The 21,486-nt window shown below is 52.1% G+C and overlaps 1 protein-coding gene across 1 annotated transcript in view; it reads left to right on the top strand.

Moving 5' to 3' along the window:
- Positions 1–1,427: 1,427 nt before the first annotated feature.
- LOC132457844 (cadherin EGF LAG seven-pass G-type receptor 3-like) overlaps positions 1,428–21,486 on the top strand; it is a 71,442-nt gene continuing 51,383 nt past the window's right edge. Inside the window, 1 exon segment of the mRNA XM_060052206.1 lies at positions 1,428–6,662. Within this exon segment, the coding sequence (XP_059908189.1) occupies positions 1,523–6,662 (5,140 nt within the window). The 5' untranslated portion in view covers positions 1,428–1,522.

Here is a 21,486-nt window from a genome sequence, read left to right as displayed (position 1 = left end):
TTTCGAGAGAGAGAGACCGAGGGGCGGTGTGTGGGGGGGGGGGGGGGGGGGGAGGAGAGGAGAAGAGAGAAGGAGGGACGGAGAGAGAAGAGGCGTGGAAGGGGTGGGGGAGATGGAGGGGCGGAGGAGACGCTGAGCTGGAGAAGCGAGCAAGCTAGGGGGAGGGGTGGAAACAGAGAGAGAGAGAGAGAGAGAGAGAGAGAGAGAGAGAGAGAGAGAGAGAGAGAGAGAGAGAGAGAGAGAGAGAGAGAGAGAGAGAGAGAGAGAGAGAGAGAGAGAGAGAGAGAGAGAGAGAGAGAGAGAGAGAGAGAGAGAGAGAGAGAGAGAGAGAGAGAGAGAGAGATCTGTGGTGCGTGTGTGTGAGTGTGTGGATGGATAGTACCAACGAGCTGTGTCGTTGCTCGAGAGAGGCAGGGAGAAAGAGAGAGAGGGAGAGAGAGAGGGGCGAGACACGGGAAGGGTTAGTGTGTGTGTGTGTGTGTGAGGGAGCCCAGCCCAGTCAGTGAGTGAGTGCATGCTTGAGCCATGTTGGATGGGATGATCCGGAAAAGAAGAAAATGCTGCCGCGCCACTCATAACGCCGACACCTCCAGGTCCGGAGACCACAGCGGGTAGATGCCAACTCCCCAGGACCGGGGAGACACGGGGGAGTTCGGGGAAAGGTGTCGGGCGGTGCCGCCGGCGGTCCTCGATCTGGCTGCCTAGCCGGCGAAAAGAAGGAAGGAAAGCTTCGAGGAAAGCGAGAAGGAGAAGACGAGAGAAGAGGAAGAGGGTGGACGAGGGAGAAAAGGAGAGAGAGGAGGGGGGAGTGAGAGAGAGAAAGGAACAGACTAAATGGCTGCACCGCTACCGGGCTTCACCCCGTTCCTGCTGCTCTCGCCTCTGCTTCTTCACCTGCTCCTCCTCGGCCCTTTGTTCACCGTCATCCAGGGGACGGGTCCGTCAGGGGGGGATTCCAGCCGGTGGACCCCGGGCCGCTGCGACCGACACGCCGGTAAACAGAGCCAGCAGCAGCAGCAGCAGCACCGGGAGTTGACCAGGAGCGGTTGGGATGTGCGCCCGAGCAGGTGGATTACAGAGCGGATACAGCGTGGAGAATGCACGGGGTCGCTCGTGGGACTGTCGGCCGGGGACTACTGCTGCCTCTACGGGACGCGGAGAGGGTTTCGATGGGATGGAGCGAGGGAGGGACCGGTGCGGTGCTCCAGAGGAGCGTGTTTGCGGAAGGGAGCGGTCTCTCCATCACTTCCTTCCCCAGGTGGGAGCAGCGGGCTGAGCTCCACCGGTGGAGGAGGAGGAGGAGGAAGAGTGGAGGGGGGGGACGGAGAGTGGGGGGTGGGTGAGGAAGGGCGTTGGTTTACCTCCCGGTTTACCTGTTTATTTCTCGCTGAAAGGGCAAAACGGAAAGAAACGGCCGGTACAAAGGACTAGGGTCTGCCCGGCGCGAGCCGCGGGGTTGAGACCACACCTCGCCACGAGAGTCTTTGTGCAAGACTCTCACGGGGGACCCGGAAATGGACAGATGGAAGGGGAAAAGGTGCCGGAAGCGAGAGATTTTCCCGACCCCTTAGCCCCAAATCTCCCTCGTTTTCACGGGTCAAGGTTCACCAAACGGGGCTTAAGGTCCGCCCCATACATCCCACCTGGCCCCGTACCAATAGGCTTTGTGGTATGCACTCACTTCGGACACGTTTCGTATCACATTTCGACTTATCATTCCCATTGTACCCTCGATATTAATCTCAACTTCCCCAAAGGCGCACAGTCGTCAGGTTCTGGGAGCACGCGGGGCGGTGATCGCATTTCAAACGGCCATTCATCCCGGAGATGCGACGCGGATAACGTCCTCTCTTATCGTGCGTACAGCGAGCACGGGGTGGCCGGGGCGGGCGGTGCTTCACCAGGGAACGTCTCCCATCGGGATGGCCACCATGTTATCGATCCAAGCCCAGGCATGGCGGCGGGGGGCGGTTACGGGGGTCGCTGCACCGGCCATGTTAGGACCACGGAGGAAAAACGAGGGACGAGAGAAAAGATTCGCGTCTGCTGCCAACACGTGTCAGGGGGAGGAAAAGCGTCCATATGTTCTGTGTCATCATCATCATCCTCATCATCGTCACCGGGGTTGGTCACCGGTACCGTGGTACTCGCAGGTTGTTGTGGGAGGACACGCGCCAGGTCTGTGCGTAAGCAAGCCAGGATTAATGTGGGGAGGTTGGGCAGGAAGGAGAGGGAAAGCGATAGGAGAGGAGGAGGAGGAGGAGTAGGAATGAGGCAAGGCAGTGAACATGCTAATTCAACTAATTATCCTCATAATGGTTTGGCTTTTCCGTCTCAAACGTTTGATCACGGGCCTGATAATGAGACATGGCGAGGGAAATCATCACCGGCAAGGCAAAGGCAGAGCTCTCCAACCCGGGGAGGGGAGAGTGTGGTAGGCCTACGGGGGAGTTATTTAGGCAGTAGGGACGAAGTAGGAATGGGGGGTGGGTGTTTAGGCGAGTTTACGGCCCCCCTGAGAGACGTAGCAGGGCGTAATCTCGACAACCAATTTAAACCCGGACAAATCTCAATTATGCCCTGCCCTTTTCATCAGTCCAACAGAAAAGGCTCATCTGTCAGTTGTATGGCTAAACCCGATAAAAAACGAGCAGAAGAACTCCGAGGAAGTATTAAAACCCCGAAACCGCTGGCTCATTCAAACGGAAAGAAAACCGCAGCCCTTGCGTGTTTCAGTGACTCAGGATCCTCCGCGCTCATTACGTTTCCCGTCAACTTCCAGGGTCACGCATCATCGGAACAACACAGTCAGTTTAAGCCCCGCGTTCTTGCGCAGACTCCTCGCGTCCCGGCCCAGCTCACGCGTCATTTCTCGGAAGCCCACCTGACCGCGCGCCGCGGTGACTCAGGCGCGCACCTCGGAGTGAAGCTCGCTTCAGCACCGAGGACAGCTCCGGGGGAAGGGCATTCAAACTCCTCGCGTATCGCTCCGAACGAGGACACTGACTCACCTACACGTCAGTTCAAGCAGGAGTTCACGGTATATGTGTGGAGTGGATACAACGTTAATAACAATAATGGCAATAATAACAACAACAATAACGTCAAAAGTGTGGACAAAACCCCCAATGGTAACAACCACGAAGAATCTGCGAGCGTCCAGTGGCCGTCTCCTCAAACGGCGGGACACCGATCCGATTCAACCGTCGGACAGGTGTCCCCCGATGATCAGAGCGCAGCAACGCGCCCCCAGATCTCCCTGTCCCGGCAGCGGCGGGGGGGCGGCTCCCTGAGACAGTTCCCTCACATCTTGCGCGCCGACAGCTTAGCCGCCGACCGGGAGGGCACGCGCACGCAATTAAAATCCGGTAAGCGAGTGCCGTTGGATCCCAAAGGTGTCAGTCATTCGGAGAGCTGGCAGATGGTGACTGAGGACGAGGGAGAAGGGGAGAGGGAGGCGGAAGCCGAGCGACGGGCTGGAGGGGAATTACAGGTGGGGGAGGGGGAGGGCGGGACCAGCGTCGCTCGGCAGGGGGAGGCAGCGGCGATCGGGGAGGTGGGAGTTTGGGTGAGCACCGCGATCCTGACAAAGACAAGGCAGGAAAACGGGACTGCTTGGGGACTGGAGGAAGTGGGAGGAGGGGCGGAGACAGGGAGAGGTCAGGAGAGGGCCAGCGGGGGAGAGGAGCCCAGCATGGGCAGAGCGGAGGGGGGGGGGCAGGGGAAGGAGGAGGAGGGTCAGAGTTCAAGGGGAGAGAGGAAGCTGGACTGGCTGATTATAGAGGCGGAGGCCGGGGCCCCGGAGGAGCTGAGGGAGGAGGAGGAGGAGGAGGAGCCAGGGAAGGGGGAGGGCTTGCCACGCCCCCGTCGGGCGGCAAACCGGCAACCCAACTTCTCCCTGTACAACTACCAGGTCCAGATCCCTGAGAACCAGCCGCCCGGCACCTCGGTCATGGCCATGTCCGCCACGGACCCCGACGGCGGGGACGGGGGCCGGGTGGTCTACTCCATGGCCCCGCTGATGAACAGCCGCTCCTCCGACTTCTTCCACATCAGCCCCGAGTCGGGGCTCATCAGCAGCACCCAGGTGCTGGACCGCGAGCACATGGACCTGCACTACTTCCGGGTCACGGCCACGGACTCGGGGTCGCCGCGCCTCTCGGGCACCACCATGGTGGCCATCACGGTGGCCGACCGCAACGACCACTCGCCCATCTTCGAGCAGACGGAGTACCGGGAGACCATCCGGGAGAACGTGGAGGAAGGCTACCCCATCCTGCAGCTGCGGGCCACCGACCTGGACTCGCCGTCCAACGCCAACATCCGCTACCGCTTCATCGGGGACACGGTGGGGCAGGCGCGGGCTGCCTTCGAGGTGGACCCCCGCTCGGGGCTCATCACCACGCGGGGCTCGGTGGACCGCGAGACCAACGAGCACTACACGCTGCAGGTGGAGGCCAGCGACCAGGGCAAGGAGCCCGGCCCGCGGTCGGCCACCGTGCGCGTCTTCATCACCGTGCTGGACGAGAACGACAACGTGCCGCAGTTCAGCGAGAAGCGCTACGTGGTGGCGGTGCGGGAGGACGTGCGGCCGCACTCGGAGATCCTGCGGGTGAGCGCCACGGACCACGACAAGGACGGCAACGCCGCCGTGCACTACAACATCATCAGCGGCAACAGCCGCGGGCAGTTCAACATCGACAGCGTGACCGGGGAGATCCAGGTGGTGGCGCCGCTGGACTACGAGGCGGAGCGGGAGTACACCCTGAGGGTGCGCGCCCAGGACAACGGGCGCCCGCCCCTGTCCAACAACACGGGCATCGTCAGCGTGCAGGTGACCGACGTCAACGACAACCCGCCCATCTTCGTGTCCACGCCGTTCCAGGCGTCGGCCCTGGAGAGCGCCCCGATCGGCAGCTCCATCCTCCACATCCAGGCCATCGACACGGACTCCGCGGACAACGCGCGGCTGGAGTACCGGCTGACGGGCACGGGAACGGACACGCCGTTCGTCATCAACGGCGCCACGGGGTGGGTCACGGTGCGCTCGGCCCTCGACCGGGAGTCGGTGGAGCACTACTTCTTCGGCGTGGAGGCCCGGGACTACGGCATGCCCCCTCTGTCCGCCACGGCGAGCGTGACCATCACGGTGATGGACGTCAACGACAACCGGCCCGAGTTCGTCCAGAAGGAGTACTTCTCGCGTCTGAACGAGGACGCGGTGGTGGGCACCAGCGTGGCCAGCGTCACGGCGGTGGACCGCGACGTCAACAGCGCCGTCACCTACCAGATCACCGGGGGCAACACCCGCAACCGCTTCGCCATCAGCACGGCGGGCGGGGCGGGGCTGCTGTCCCTGGCCCTGCCGCTGGACTACAAGCAGGAGCGGCGCTACGTGCTGACGGTCACCGCCTCCGACCGCACGCTCCACGACACCTGCCAGGTGCACGTCAACATCACGGACGCCAACACGCACCGGCCCGTGTTCCAGAGCGCCCACTACTCCATCAGCGTCAACGAGGACCGGCCGCCCGGCAGCACGGTGGTGGTGATCAGCGCCACGGACGACGACGTGGGCGAGAACGCCCGCATCACCTACCTCCTGGAGGACAACATCCCGCAGTTCCGCATCGACCCGGGCACGGGCGCCATCACGCTGCAGGCGGAGCTGGACTACGAGGACCAGATGACCTACACGCTGGCCATCACGGCCAAGGACAACGGCATCCCGCAGAAGTCGGACACCACGTACGTGGAGGTGAACGTGAACGACGTGAACGACAACGCGCCGCAGTTCATGAGCCCGCGCTACCAGGGCTCGGTGACGGAGGACGCCCCGCCCTTCACCAGCGTGCTGCAGATCTCCGCCACGGACCGGGACGCGCACGCCAACGGCCGCGTGCAGTACACCTTCCAGAACGGCGAGGACGGCGACGGCGACTTCACCATCGAGCCCACCTCGGGCATCGTGCGGACGGTGCGCCGGCTGGACCGCGAGAGCGTGCCCTTCTACGAGCTCACCGCCTTCGCCGTGGACCGCGGCGTGCCCCCGCAGCGCACGCCGGTCCACATCCAGGTGACGGTGCTGGACGTCAACGACAACGCGCCCGTGTTCCCCGCCGACGACTTCGAGGTGCTGGTGAAGGAGAACAGCGCCGTGGGCTCGGTGGTGGCGCAGATCACCGCCACCGACCCCGACGAGGGCGCCCACGCCCAGATCATGTACCAGATCGTGGAGGGGAACATCCCCGAGATCTTCCAGATGGACATCTTCTCGGGCGAGCTCACCTCGCTCATCGACCTGGACTACGAGGCCCGCAGCGAGTACGTCATCGTGGTGCAGGCCACGTCGGCGCCGCTGGTCTCGCGCGCCACCGTGCGCATCCGCCTGGTGGACCAGAACGACAACCGGCCCACCATGAAGGACTTCCAGATCATCTTCAACAACTTTGTGTCCAACCGCTCCAACAGCTTCCCCAGCGGCGTCATCGGGCGGGTCCCGGCCCACGACCCGGACGCGTCGGACCGCCTGTACTACACCATCGACCGCGGCAACGAGCTCAACCTGCTGCTGCTCAACCACACCAGCGGGGAGATCCGCCTGAGCCGGAAGCTGGACAACAACCGGCCGCTGGTGGCGCCCATGCTGGTCACAGTCACAGGTAGGAGGCTGCCGCAACAACGTGAACGGTGTGGAGGTCCATGTTTGTTGGTCCATGTTTGTTGGTCCATGTTTGTTGGTCCCTGTGTGTGGGTGTGTGTGTGTGTGTGTGTGTGTGTGTGTGTGTGTGTGTGTGTGTGTGTGTGTGTGTGTGTGTGTGTGTGTGTGTGTCTGTGTCTGTGTCTGTGTCTCTGTCTCTGTCTCTGTGTCTGTGTGTCTGTGTGTTATGAGTTTGACTTTATGTGTTGTTGGGCAAAGATTGCACTTGCCAAACTTTTTCACCCTGCATTATTTTCCTCGTTCTGTTTATATATTCCTCTCTTTTTGTGTGTGAAGGCGTGACATTGCGTCTGATTCAACCCTGAGACTCGGTTAGGTTTTGTTGAATTTCAAGTAAACAACGAGACAGGCAGACACTGGCAATTTCGAGACAGCAGAGTAGAAGGCTGTTGTTTGTGAGTGTGTCCCACTGTTTTGCCGTAAACAGATTATTCAGCCAGGCTCTTTTGCACTTTTGATTTTTTTTTCTTTTCAAAGTGTTATGACTTCGATCGGCCTATTTAACTTAATGTGTCTCAAATTACACCAAAGAAACCAATCTTTGTGAATTATTGAGTTTGTGAGTAATGCTGTGATGCTGTGAGCACAGTTAGCGTGTGTGTGTGTGTGTGTGTGTGTGTGTGTGTGTGTGTGTGTGTGTGTGTGTGTGTGTGTGTGTGTGTGTGTGTGTGTGTGTGTGTGTGTGTGTGTGTGTGTGGGAGACAAAGAGAGCGATTGAGTGAGAGAGCGAACATACGTTTTCATGAGTGAGTGATGAAGCGAAAGAGAGACCATGTGTCCATGAGCAGGAAAGGAGATCAGTAAAAGAAAGTTAGAGACCAGCCCTTGTAACCCACTTGGTGGACATCTGCTATCTACCCATAGGGCATTGCTAGGCATGGGAGGATGAGTGTGTGTCAGTGTGCGGTGTGTGTGTGTGTGTGTGTGTGTGTGTGTGTGTGTGTGTGTGTGTGTGTGTGTGTGTGTGTGTGTGTGTGTGTTTATTAGAGACAATGTCTGACATTTCAGGTGTGTGCGTGGGTTTGTTTGTTTTTGTGTGGGTGTTTTAATGAGAGTCAATGTGTGGCCTTTCAGGTGTGTGCGTGTGTGTGAGTGTGTGTGTGTGTGTGTGTGTGTGTGTGTGTGTGTGCGCAGAGGCAGAGAGCGTATATATAGCACGTCAGGTAGTGAATTGATATTAATGAGAAAACTCTGCCTCATGTGTAATTCTGTTTCGTGCCATTTGCTTAACTTGAACTTTAGAAAAATCCTGCTACAAGGGGCCTCGCAACGTCTGCTTATTAACCAGCACTGCGGGGCCCATTTAAATGGTAAAACCGCCATTTGAAATACCAAGAAGACAGCAAAAAAAAAAGGCACGTCATAGTGAAATGTCAGGGGCTGGGGGTGATTCGGTTAATGACCTCAAGTAATGGCGGTCCGGAGAGCTGTTGTTTAGTCATGTCAAAACTGGAATGTACCGTTCTAAATATGAGTAGTAGTACTAGTGCTTTAAGGGACCCTTTGCTGAAACGTGCGTCTTGTCATTTCCCCCCCGCCGTACCGCCCCTAGTGAGTGCAATGGGGGGGGGTGCAGCCTTGATGAGAAGGCAGCTTGGCTCATGTTGGGCTTAGCTTAGCCTCAGCGCTATACGGTCTTGTTGAGCGCTGTGCTCTGAACACTTTGATGCAGACGCACCCCCCACAAGATAATCTTTAAGCTTAGCATCACGGCCGTCCTCTGTGGCTGGAAAGGCGTGTTAGTGTGTCAGACATGAGCTGCAGTCTGATGTCAAACTGTTGATCCACCAGTTTTTGGGAGGTTTTTCCTACACCAACTACAATACCATCTCAGGTCCTGTCTTCTACATGGCGTTTGTGTGTTTTTTTCCTGCGTTTACCTCCCTTGATTCCGGTCTCCGCCCATCCTTCAAAGACGAGAGGCCACGCTAAGCTAGGCTACGCTCTACGAGGCTACGTCCATACATATGAATGGCGTGTCTTTCAAGTTGCGGTGTTTAGCGCCGAGAGGGTGGTTTTCTTGTCTGAGATCTTCACTGCGTCGTCTCTTCTCTGCTCCTCTGTTCTGTTCTTCTCTCTTCTCCTTCTCTTGTTCTCTCATCTCCTGTTATTCTGTTTATCTTTGGTGTTGCTATTTATATGTGTTGTCTCGGGGGTCTCTCTCTCTTTCTCTCAACTCTCTGATTCTGACTTGAGTACAAAGTGTATTTTGCGTGCACACACACACACACACATACACACACACACACACACACACACACACACACACACACACACACACACACACACACACACACACACACACACACACACACACACACAGATACTTCTTTAGTTGTAATATTCTCCAGTGCCTTGACTTTGCAAGAATACCATGTGATTGCACGCACGTCTATCAGAGTGCTCTCCATATGTGCTTCTGTTTGTTGAATTATTTAATTGTGGTATTGTATGCTATTCCTAACTGGTATATTTGTGGGCATGTGTTTGTGGGGGTTTGTGTTTGTGAGCTCATTAAATCATTCACAGCATTCTCTCTGTCTATCTCTGTCTGTCTCTCTCTCTCTGTCTCACTCCCTCTGTCTCTCTTTTCTCTCTCCCTCTTTCTCTCTCCCCCTCTCTCTCGCTGTACTTATTCTTCCTGTTTAGGAGTGTGTTTTTCAGGAAAATTCTCATGTTTAAATTGTGATCAAAGTGAATACACACACAAGGACACTCCCACACACACACACACACACACACACACACACACACACACACACACACACACACACACACACACACGCACACGCACACGTGCGTGTGGGCGTGCGTGCTCCGGGCATCGCTCTCACTTGAAACAGTAAACGAAAAACAAAACAAACAGAAACAAAGAAAATGTGAAAACAAAAAAAGCGGATTAGCCTGCTAGTTAGCAGTGGCATTCATACTGTATCAGTTCCAGTCAAGGTGCCCTTGAGCTCGTGGTTAACCCCAAGCTGTGTGTGTGCCTGGCGTCTCTCCGCTAGCAGAGACGCAGAACATAGCGGGAGTGGGTGGACTGGTCAGCTCCCTGGAGAGAGAGAGTGTGTGTGTGTGTCTTTGTGTGTGTGTGTGTGTGTGTGTGTGTGTGTGTGTGTGTGTGTGTGTGTGTGTGTGTGTGTGTGTGTGTGTGTGTGTGTGTGTGTGTGTGTGTGTGTGTGTGTGTGTGTGTGTGTGTGTCTGTCCGTGCATGTTTGTGTGTGTGTGCGTGTGTGTGATTGCGTGTGTGCGTATGTGTGTGTGCCTGCATGGGTGTGTGTACACGTGCGCGATGTGTATATTTGTGTGTGTGGGTGCATGTGTAGATCATGGCTGCATAATTTGTTGAAGCACACATGCAGAGTAGGGCACAGCTGTTAAGACACAACCGAAGCATGGTCGGAAATGATAACCGGGCTGGAATAATAGCAAGCGGTTATTAGAATGAGAATGAGAATATGTACGTTGGAGTCATAGCCATGGTTGGTAGTTGGAATGCCCATGATGGATACGTTTATAAATATGAATATTTATATCCATCCTGCATCTTCGAATGTGGATCATGTATACCAAACATGAATACAAGTGCATTTGTACGTTTGCCAATGCAGTTCGGAAAATTAACGATGTAACGGTTAATAATTCTGTGTAGCTATTTTGGAGATCAAAGCATGGGTTGTAGGTTTAAGCTACATGTGCTGTCTTAAAGCATCATTGTCTTGAACATAACATTCATATTCAGTTGCGCATATTCCAGTTGAAGATACGGAACATCTGCGGAACCCGACCCACTGCAGCGGTACTGCAGATGCACGGTGAAACCACTGAACTTCTACTGTTCGTCGCATGTGGGCCATTACACAGGAGCCGCATACAAGCCTACTGTAGCGTGGACACATCGGACATAGCCAGGCCACAGTTGTGAGCTAATGTGTATTAATACACAGGTCACTTCTCCGAGGCCGCTCCCTCAGGCCTTAAGGTAATCGAATACACGTACGGTAGCACTGTGCATAGGCTCTCCATCTCCCCCTACTCTATATATGTCCATAGATAGCCGCAGGGTTTGAGTTTGTACGGCGGGTAATGAGGCGAAAGCAGGATGCGGCTTCGGGAGGGAACATTTTCTTGGATGACTCCTTCGTGTTTTGCGGTAATCCACTGCCCTCTTTCCCTCAGACGTTGTCCTGAGCAATGCATTACGAACTCGAGTGAACGATTGAAAAAATGATTGGTGTAATTAGAGGGTTGGGGAAATGGTTACGTGGGTTTGTGTGTCTCGTGAGATGCGTAGGTTGGTCTCTTCCTTTTGCCTTTTTGCTTTTTGTGGAACACTTTGGGTTAAGGTGTAAAGAACTGTGCAGCCTTTTTCGTTCCCACTGTTTTGGATTATTTCGACTGTTGTTATTTGGTATTTGAACCTCTTGCCCTCCCAGCTCTGCTGGAAACCAACAGTGGTGGGGAGGGGGGGGGGGGGGGGGGGCTTCTTGCTCCAGTTCCTCTTCACGGTCCATTTTCCCTGCGTAAAGACTAAACCTTTACCCAACATTTCAGAATGTGGTCACATTTCTTAAATGTGAGCCAACTCTGCAGCAGAGGTCAGTCTGTGAAGCGGACAGGCTGGGATGGATAGAGCAGGACTCTGCCTGACATATTCATCCTCTTATTAGAGCCCCCACTCTCGTTTTAGAGGGACTTCATCGGGCTTAAAACACCCAGATTATCCATGATACGCTGGATTAATGGGAAGTCTTTGGACAGGGGATTAAGTTTGGACCCTGAGGCTTTTTTTTTAACATTAGTCCACTCATCTGTGAACCCTGTCATTATTTACACATGAAATAAACATCCACTGATTTGCTACTAGATTTCCTCTATTTCTTCTCCATGTTATATAATTAGCTGAGTGATGACGAGAGAATGAGGATATGGGGCTAGTGTGGATGTAATGTGATCACCAACTGTCCACCCCGGCTGAAGTTCCCTTGCGCAACGCACATCACGTTGTTCGGCGTAAGGAAACACCAGACTAGTATGTGACTACCTCATAGAGGTAGTACAAAGCAACTGATATTTTCAACATTATTAATACTAGCGTTTGATCACTGCAACAGATGTAATGGGCCTTCGCGAAAGCGAACGACTGAACGATTAAATAAAAAAACGAGCTAAGAGGCTCTAAAAAACAGGGATGTTCCCCCTAGAGAACGGGAGATCAACAAAAAAGCATCCATGGCAAATGGAGCGCATTCATCTTTTTACCGCCGCTTGCGAGAACAATGTCATTTCTAACTCAGCAATTCATGGTTCCGGGTCCATGTGGGATTTTCTTGGCTTTCTGCGTGTCTACAGTTCAGCCGGTGTTACCACGGCGATGGTTAGTCGCTCTCATGACCTCTGCGTGGCGTCGCGGGTAACTAGGTGTGAGAATAAGTGGGGAAGCACACGGGGAGCACGTGACGAGCGGCGTTGGTGTTTCTGTATGGTCGGTGGTTTTACATCGTCTCCTCCTGGGTCTACTGGGAGCGGCGTTGGTGTTTCTGTATGGTCGGTGGTTTTACGTAGTCTTCTCCTGGGTCTACTGGGAGCGGGCCGGCTGCTCGCCAGCAGATAGAGCCTCATAATCTTTTACTTTGTAATAGGTTTAGGCTCGCTGGAGACCAGAGAGGAGGGGCAGGGAGGGAGGGGGAGGAGTGGGGGGGGGGGGGGGAGGGAGGGAGGGGGAGGGAGAGAGAGAGCGAGAGAGCGAGAGAGAGCGAGAGAGCGAGAGAGCGAGAGAGAGAGAGAGGGGGGCTGACTGTAAATCCATTCTCACTGGGTTAACAGTAGACTACCATCAACATTAGAGAGAGAGAGAGAGAGAGAGAGAGAGAGAGGGAGAGGGAGAGAGAGATGTGAGGGACATTGAAGGCTACAACGTGTGTATGTGCACGCGTGCGTACTTGTGTGTACGTATGTTCATTCATTCATCTCCTCACTGCTTAACGTCCAAGTAGTAGAATTGGACAGCCGGTGAATAGGCAGATGTATACAGTACTGATCCAGAATGGCGTACCAGTCCTCCCCAGGTGTAAACAACACAACGGGGGCTGTACTACAGCCTTCTCTTGTGATTTAGACCTGAGCAGGTAACGTAAATGTTAACAGCGGTGTGTTGGTGGGGATGGATGAGGTACTTAGAGGTTATATATCCCAGGGGTACAGCCCCAAGGAACCCTGGGAGTTTTCTTGAAACAGACCACCCATGTCGTCGGTTTACACTAATGGCTAAAGTTAATTATGGTGAAACATTTGATATTTTTCGGATATTCTTGAGAGCAAACCGATACTAACGATTCCAAGGCCCGAGTTTGTTAAATTATTACTTGAGGATTTATTTGGAACGCTTGTGATGGATTTAACTACTGACAGTTAATACTATGCAAAGATTTTTTGGTTTGTGTCCACCAACTAATATTGCTAACCAACTATGAGGTGAAACATATGATACCTACTATGGGTTGGTAATGTTAAATAGTAGTCAATTTCAATGTATGAAATACAAATTTAAATCAGTTACATTCATATCAAACAACAATGTAATTCTTTGGCATACATTGTGGATAACATGAATATGGACAAGAAATTAACATAAATGTGGACCAGAGCTAACAAGGAAGAATGAAGGATTCTCACTTTAAGGTCTCTTTTAAGATTGGCATGAGAACGGAGAATTCCACAAAGCACAAAGTTCTATAGAGCCGGTTCTATAAAGCCGGTGGCAGACATGGAGTTTTTCCTGGCTGTAAATAAGACGATGTTCATGCTAACATGATGTCTAACTATATCCTTGGTTAGCTGACAGCCATACAGAGCACTGGTTCTCTTGGGTCCTATGCCTCTACTCTAATGCTTGCCAGTTGTCTACCTTTACGTACGTTTCAGTAAGACTTACTGCTCTTAACATTTCAACATCTCCTTGTTATGCTCTAGAACTTTCAGAGTAGCTCAAGGTTTGAATTATTCCAGACTGGATGTGGTTCGGTTTGATGTCGGCCTCAAACTGTGAACACCTTGTTAGAAGAAAACTCCAGTGGCGCTTGAGATGCAAGCTAGCTAAATTTATTTTAACCGTCCCGAAATGTTAATTCGCAATTGCAGCAAGATGTAGACTATCTCTAGTTATTGTGCCGTGATTGATTCATTTTTAAATAGTCAACAATGGCATCTCAGGCTCTCGGGTTTCCCTGCTTTGCTCTTTGTTAGTGTGGCTTAATTAGGACAAACAGTAAAATGGGTTGAATACTAAAACTGTCTGGGGAGACTTTTTTAGAGACGCTATGCAGGGGACATGACTTGTTTATTAAAACCTGCTTGAAGCTGGAGATGCAGAGCAGAAACTTCCAAGCATGTTTTCTTCTTCCTTTTCTTCTGCTTCTCGATAACAATCAGTGTCCTGGTTGAGTGAGCGTTTTGCTGGCAGATTGGATTCGGGCCAATTACTTTTTGGTCCTTATTGGAAACTCCCTCTACGTTCAAAGTGATTCAACATGCATTTGCTTCACTGTCTGGGAATACTGTGTGTTTCCACTGCAGATATGATCAGTGTGCCAAGAATTATCAGTGTCAAGTGGAAAGATTAACCTTTTTGCCGATAAATGAGTACTGTTCTTAGTTAGTTATTTGTATTTTTATCTGTTTTATTAATTTATTATTTTAAATTGTGATTTTTTAGATTCAGCCATTCGTGAATTTTGGGATAAAAAACTGACGGTGAAGGTTTATCTGCTCGGCGGAGATTCAGGGGCAATTTATCTCTAGATTTCCAATTATTTTTAAGGTCCCTAGTTTATCCGCTGGCTCACTGTTTCACCGTGGAGATTGTACAGTGATGCGTTGTCAATAAATTCTCTCATTAACATCTATCTATGAAGGTTGTTCATACATCTAAGATTGTCCACTTTCAGCCCTAAAAATGACTACTGATCAAATTAATTGGGTACATTAATGAACCATGAGTTAACATCAGTTAATGCAGTTATAAGTATTATTTCATAGCATTTGCATAGGGGTTGGGATACGTTGGCTAGGGCTAACCTTAACCCTTTAAATAATGTTTAAATTGAAACATTAATTAACATGAACCCCATCAGTAAATACACCATTCATCAATGGTTACTCCACAAACTAATGGCAATTAACGGTTTAATAATGTACCCTTATTGGAAAGTGTTACCAACTAAACACGAAGACCTATTCTTTTTTCCCCACCTTTATTTTATTTTTACCGTGGCCGTCCAGCCACTCACTTGGTCCCCCGCCGAGAGCCCTTTAAGGGTCACGAACCACATGTTCAGAACCACTGTGCTAGAGGACGTACAGTAGCCGGGAGCTCATACGCGCTCTGCCCCCTAACCCTCTCCCCCTCTCGCCCTGGTGGTTATGTGAGTGGTTGGTGAGTGGATTCATAAAGGCAGTGTGTGTACGATTGGTCTACATGGACGATGTGGGCGTGTGTATATGAAGAGTTGAGTTATCCCAAGTATGTCAGCCAAGCCAGAAAACCAGCTTGTGTGTGTGTGTGTGTGTGTGTGTGTGTGTGTGTGTGTGTGTGTGTGTGTGTGTGTGTGTGTGTGTGTGTGTGTGTGTGTGTGTGTGTGTGTGTGTGTGTGTGTGTGGGTGTGTGTGTGGGTGTACATTAATCTATGTGGCGTAATGTATAGGATTAATGTTGCTGCTGTAAAGTGTTTCAAACCAGATGGGCTGATGCTTCAGTTGCTGTGTGTGTGTACTATTTGCATTTCTGTGTGCATTTGGGGGCTTTTTCTTTGTGAGTCTCTGTGTGCTCTTGTGGCCGATTCTGTGTGTGTGTGTGTGTGTGTGTGTGTGTGTGTGTGTGTGTGTGTGTGTGTGTGTGTGTGTGTGTGTGTGTGTGTGTGTGTGTGTGTGTGTGTGTGTGTGTGTGTGTGTGTGTGTATTCATTTATAAGTGTTCTGTTTTGCACTGAGAATAATGACATCCCGGACCTCAGGGAGAAAAGGCTTTACAAGATAAACAGAGCAAAGAAATCGGCTCTCCATCCTGTGTGTGTGTGTGTTTGTGGATGTGTGTTTGTGTGTGTGTTTGTGGATGTGTGTTTGTGTGTGTGTTTGTGGATGTGTGTGTGTGTTTGGGTGCAGTCATTCATTAAGGGGCTCATTCTGCCTTCTTGTAAAGGAAAAATGTTACACTGGCATCCATACCTCTTCCTTGTGTGTGTGTGTGTGTGTGTGTGTGTGTGTGTGTGTGTGTGTGTGTGTGTGTGTGTGTGTGTGTGTGTGTGTGTGTGTGTGTGTGTGTGTGTGTGTGTGTGTGTGTGTGTGTGTGTGTGTGTGTGTAACCATCATTTCCTTCTCCTTTGGGGGCTTGCTATAGTTGTTCATCAGACGAGCCACACAACATTCACAACTTCAAACGCTTCTTTATGGTGTGTGTGTGTGTGTGTGTGTGTGTGTGTGTGTGTGTGTGTGTGTGTGTGTGTGTGTGTGTGTGTGTGTGTGTGTGTGTGTGTGTGTGTGTGTGAAAATGCCTGTGTGTGTGTGCGGGTATATGTTAGTGTGTGTGTGTGTGTCTGCGTGCATGTGTGCACGTTTGCTTAGTGTTCGGTCCTGACCCTTGAGGGAACCCGTTGGACCGACACCAGGAAATGGAAGCTCATCACACATTTCTAAGCAGATTAAGCCAGGAGATGGTTCTGTGGAACCACAATCCTACCGAGAGGTGGTGGCAAGGAAGTGATACGACCGGGCGGCGTGAAATGGGATTGAAGCTCAAGCAAATAGGAACAAATGGAAGGGGAGCCAAGCAGGGCATCCCCGAAAGACCCTACAAAGAAGAATATGCGTCACAGTAGCTGACAGGGTTTTTTTTTGCATTTAAATCCAATTTCCTTCCCCCTGGATTATCTCGTCGTTGCTCTGGAGCTTCATCATTGGTATTCTCCATTGTGGTCGAATCCCATTGCCAAGGGCAATGTGTGGAACCCTTTGACGTTGTTGGTGTGGCAGGCTACAATTTGAGAGTACAGTTCGAGAGTTTTTAGAACCGCATGCACGAAAATCTGGAAAGAAGATGAACCTAGACTTTTCCCTTCTCAAGTCCAAGGAAATGTTAAGATACTTGACTTGCAGGTTGTCACCTTGGAGGAAAGTGAAAGTGAACAAAGCTTCAAAAGGTTTACAGGTAATGCGCGTAACATATTGAAATACACTAGTGGTTCATATTTCATTCGTTTTCAAGTCACTCTGCACCAAACTAATGGATCAAATGGCCTCCACTGAACATCAAAAGGGTGAGGAACGTGATCTTGTGTTTGAAAATTCAGACTTCACACACACGGAGCTAACCCAAATTTCGGTTTCAGGCAATAGAAGATAAGGCGTTCCTTTTCTTTTCCTGTGTGTAACGTGGTCCTTTTCATCATTTTAACATCTCATTCACAGCCTCACACCCATCTCTGCTAATCTATTGCCGTCTCCATGTCCGTCTTAATTCCTTCCCCGGAGGAAAATGTCGGGGCTTTGTGGTGATCAGTCATGCTTAACGGCGTTACGGCAATTTCTTTAAAAGCACTTTCCCAGGCGGATGCTCTTTCCCTTTATTTCTTCTAATTTGGCAGTTCCAGCTCAGGTCTCCCTCTTTCTGGTGAATGTTTCCTCTCCCCTGGGTTCGACTCTATCTCTATCAGGGGGGTTCCAGAAAGCACAGGGGGGGCACCGGGTTATCTGGAACCTTGTAGAAGCTTCTTGAGTGCTCCATTAGTCGAGCCACCTGGAGGAGGGAGATAGCGTGGGCCACTTCTCCAGCCTCTCCCTACTCCGCACCCCGTTCCGCCTCACTCCAAACCTTGTCCCAATCCCCTGGTCTTATGAAGGACCAGGCACCCCTAGCACGCAAGCGAGCGTGCCGTCTTAAAAGTCTTCCTTCTCCTTCTCCTCGGCAGCGGCGAGTCCTCCGGGCCGAAACATCTGCCCTGGCGGGCAGATGTTTCCGCTCCAGTGTGTCGATTGGTCTCTCAGGTTTCTTAAGACGCACGCAGCAAAGCCTGCGGCCTTTAGAGGGAGTTGAAGAAGTTGGGTAAAGCCCCCGTAGAAAAAGCTTGAGAAATGTTCTTTACCTTTTTTTCGATTTCCCTCGGCGCTGAACGGGCGGCCGGAATAAGCCTCCATTTGTGGGTTTTCGGGCACTGGACGCTATGAATGTTTGATTGGGTTTTATTTTTCGACTCGGGGCCGGAGCAGAAACCGGGTGATGCATAAGGAATGACCCGCTTCCAACGGACCCCGGCCGACACGATGGCCGGGAGCGTTGCTTTATATAGAGGCTGAGAGTAAACACCGTCCGTACAAACGATACATAATAATCCCCGGTCAGTCCACGAGCGTGCGGATTCGCGGGGGTACGCGCGCCTGGCCTAAAGTGCCAGACACAAAGAGCTTGTTGGAGCGCACGGCGTTCACCGCTGTGAAGCCGTCTGCGAAGGGGTCACTCGGTAAATGCACTTAGCGGACGCAGTCAATTCTGATGAGGATTTGAAAAGCCAATAGATGTTTTTAAACCCTGTTACATTTGTAAGTGCATCACTTGACGTACACGTGCACATTTTTAGATGCTTCATCATATAACGAACTAGCCGTCTCATTTGGGAGAGGTCAACGCAAGTAGAGCCCAAGACCCTTTTTACTTATTCGTCACATGACCCTGAACGACAGGGTTCATTGTATTTTCAGCTTCCCACTGCTCCCTCAAGTACCGCCGTTGGACCTTACAGATGGCCAGGGCCGGCCCGTTCAACATGTGCAGTTTCTGCCTCTGCGTGGGCTTTTATAATTGGGTGCCGTTTGGCCGTTGGATGCAGAGTTTCCCGAGTTTTGTGAAGGAGTCGTCGCAAATCACAGCTTGCCTGGTCACAGAGCCCTCCCGAAGGACCTCTGAGTGAAGAGTCTTTTGAACCATGCGTGCTTCAAAACCTCTTCTCCTTACTTCTGGTGGATTGAACGCTGCATGGATTGAAACCCTGCGTGCAGCTTACGTTATGTTATTATCTATGTGAGCTCGTTCGAGCTTGGTGGGAAGGCTCCACAGAATGTTAATGGTGTACCGGTGCTCTGCTATTCGCCTGTGGATGTTAGATGTTCCATCCAACAAACAGATAAATTGAACGCCCTGTTTTACTTTCACTCACACACACAGCCTAAATGTCACCAGCATCTATCAAAGCATCTGGGGATTTCAGTGTCCAACCCACAGCAGAAACAGAAGTTCAACCCCAGCGTGCATGCTGAACGGCGGGCCAGTGGAGAGTCACATAAGGGTGCAGGAGAGGGAGGATTGTTGTACCTGGTAGACCTCAATCACGGAATCTTTCTAATAACACTCATTGGTTCCAGTCCCACTGTTATTGTATTTCAATTTCTGCCAGTGCACTTCCGACATCTGCAGCGGAACATCATTAATTTTCTTCAACAACCTTCCTCACTGCCTCCCTCTATTCATCCTCCCTCTCTCTGTCATTTCCCAGCTCTCTCCCTCTCCTCTCCCCTCCCTCACTCCACCGCCATCTCTCTCCCTCCCTCCCTCCCTCCCTCCCTCCCTCCCTCCCTCCCTCCACTCCCATCCCTCTCAAGCTCTCAATCCCTCCCTCCACCAACATCCCTCTCAAGCTCTCCCTCACTCTCTCCCTCCCTCCCTCCCTCCCTCCCTCCCTCCCTCCCTCCCTCCACCAACATCCCTCTCAAGCTCTCCCTCCCTCCTCCATCTTTCCGTCCCTCTCTGTCACTCCCTCCCCTCCCCTCCCCTCCTCCCTCCCCCCCTCCCTCCCCGTGCCGGCTGCTGTCAGGTCCTGCCAGATAAACTAAGCCGTAGCTTATCAGCCAATACTCCCAGCCAGCGTTTCCCAGACCTCTGGAGCGCCGGCAGGGCTGCTTACCCTCAAATAGTTTGTTCTCGTCCAGCTAATTGGCCAGAGGGGTTTGCGTTTTCAGCAGAAACGCGCGCCGCCGCCGCCGCCGCCGGTGTGTGTGTCAGCAAATCTTTTTGGGCGTGGAATTTTTGCGTCCGCCCCCCCGCCCTCCCCCTCTGGAGGCGTGAAGCGAGAGGCGGGAAGGATCCAACGCCTGGTGCGGTTTGTCAGTAAACGGACAGATGTGTGTCTCGGGGGCGGGTGAGAGGTGCGCCTAATGGATTCAAATGGTCTTCAAACGAAGGGCCGGTCGCTCCACCAGTCTGTTTCGAGGCCAGCCTGACGTCGGCGTGTTCCGAGGGATGGGCGGAGACCCCTGTTGTGGCGCCTCGTGGCGTGCCTCGGTGTCTGTGTGTTTGTGCATCTATAGACAATCATGCATCGATGAAAGCGTGCTTGCGTGTGATGTTTGGGAGGATGTGGATGTCTGTGTGTATGCATATATGGTGTGTGTGTGTGTGTGTGTGTTGGTGTGGTTTTTAGGGTGCACGAGTGCAGGTGGGGCGTGGTGTGTGTAGGCGTAAATGGTGTGTGCGTGGGTGTGGTTGTGTGTTTTTGCATCGGGGTGTGTGTGTGTGGGTCTGTGCGTGTGTGTTTGCATCCGTGTGCGTGGGTGTAATATATGTGTATACTGATACTGATCTGGGGAAATGAGGCTCTGGCAAGAGGCCGCCTTGCAGGTCCTACTACTGGGAGATTACCATAGCATTTATTCAGCGCTGCGCCCAAAAATCACAACTAATTTCAATAACAATGTGCTATCCCCTGCAATTAGCCCTCTGTGTATGCATGTGAAGTGTGGGGCCAATGTTACCACTGGCTTCTGGCCGCTCACATGGCATTTGTGTTATTTTAAGGCTTTAAGTTATGTTGTAGATAGTGGTAAATGCTAGTCCACCACAGTGCTGTTGTAAGATCAACAAATGTTTTTGTATTGTCCATCTTTCTCTGTCTGTCTGCATGCCTGTCTGTCTGTCTGTCTGCCTGTCTGCCTGTCTGTCTGCCTGCCTGTCTGTCTGTCTGTCTGCCTGTCGGCCTGCCTGCCTGCCTGTCTGCCTGTCTGCCTGTCTGTCTGCAGCGTGTGTTTTTTCCGCTAGATAAGCCTTGTTTCCAGGAGGGTCTTTCCTCATGTAAGTCTCTGTGGCAGCAGTTTCTCCCTCGCTGCTCCGTGACGCCAGACCTCCTCTGGCTCTCCGTTTATTACAGCCACGGATTTACCAGGCTGTGTGTGTGTGTGTGTGTGTGTGTGTGTGGGTCTGTCTGTGTGTGTGTGTGTGTGTGTGTGTGTGTGTGTGTGTGTGTGTGTGTGTGTGTGTGTGTGTGTGTGTGTGTGTGTGTGGGTCTGTCTGTGTGTGTGTGTGCGTGTCGCTGTCTATGTGGGTCTGTCTGTGTGTGTGTGTAGCTGTGTCTGTGTGGATGTGTGTGCGTGTGTGTGTATGTCGTGTGTGTGTTTTTGTGTAAAACCACACTCACAATCAAACCAGCTGCCCACCACCCATCCCCCAAGCCCACTCTCTCCTCCCCTCCCCCCCCCCCCTCTCTGTCTCGCTCTTGCTCTTTCGCTCTCGCCATCTCACCTTCTGTCTTCTTCTTTTTTTAATCTTTGTTGAGTTTTTTTAGACCATGGAAATATCTGATTACGTACTCAAGGCACAGGTTCATCTGTCCTAACATGTGGTTTAATCACCTGTTTCATGTGGTTTAATCACAGTCTTTTGACCCACATCGGCTCTCTATATCTCTTATTCTCTCTCTCTGTCCTCTGTCTCTCTCTCTCTGTCACTTT

Source organism: Gadus macrocephalus, chromosome 1 (genome assembly GCF_031168955.1).
Source record: "Gadus macrocephalus chromosome 1, ASM3116895v1".
In the NCBI taxonomy this organism is placed as follows: Eukaryota; Metazoa; Chordata; class Actinopteri; order Gadiformes; family Gadidae; genus Gadus; species Gadus macrocephalus.
This window is presented reverse-complemented; position numbering and strand designations above follow the sequence as displayed.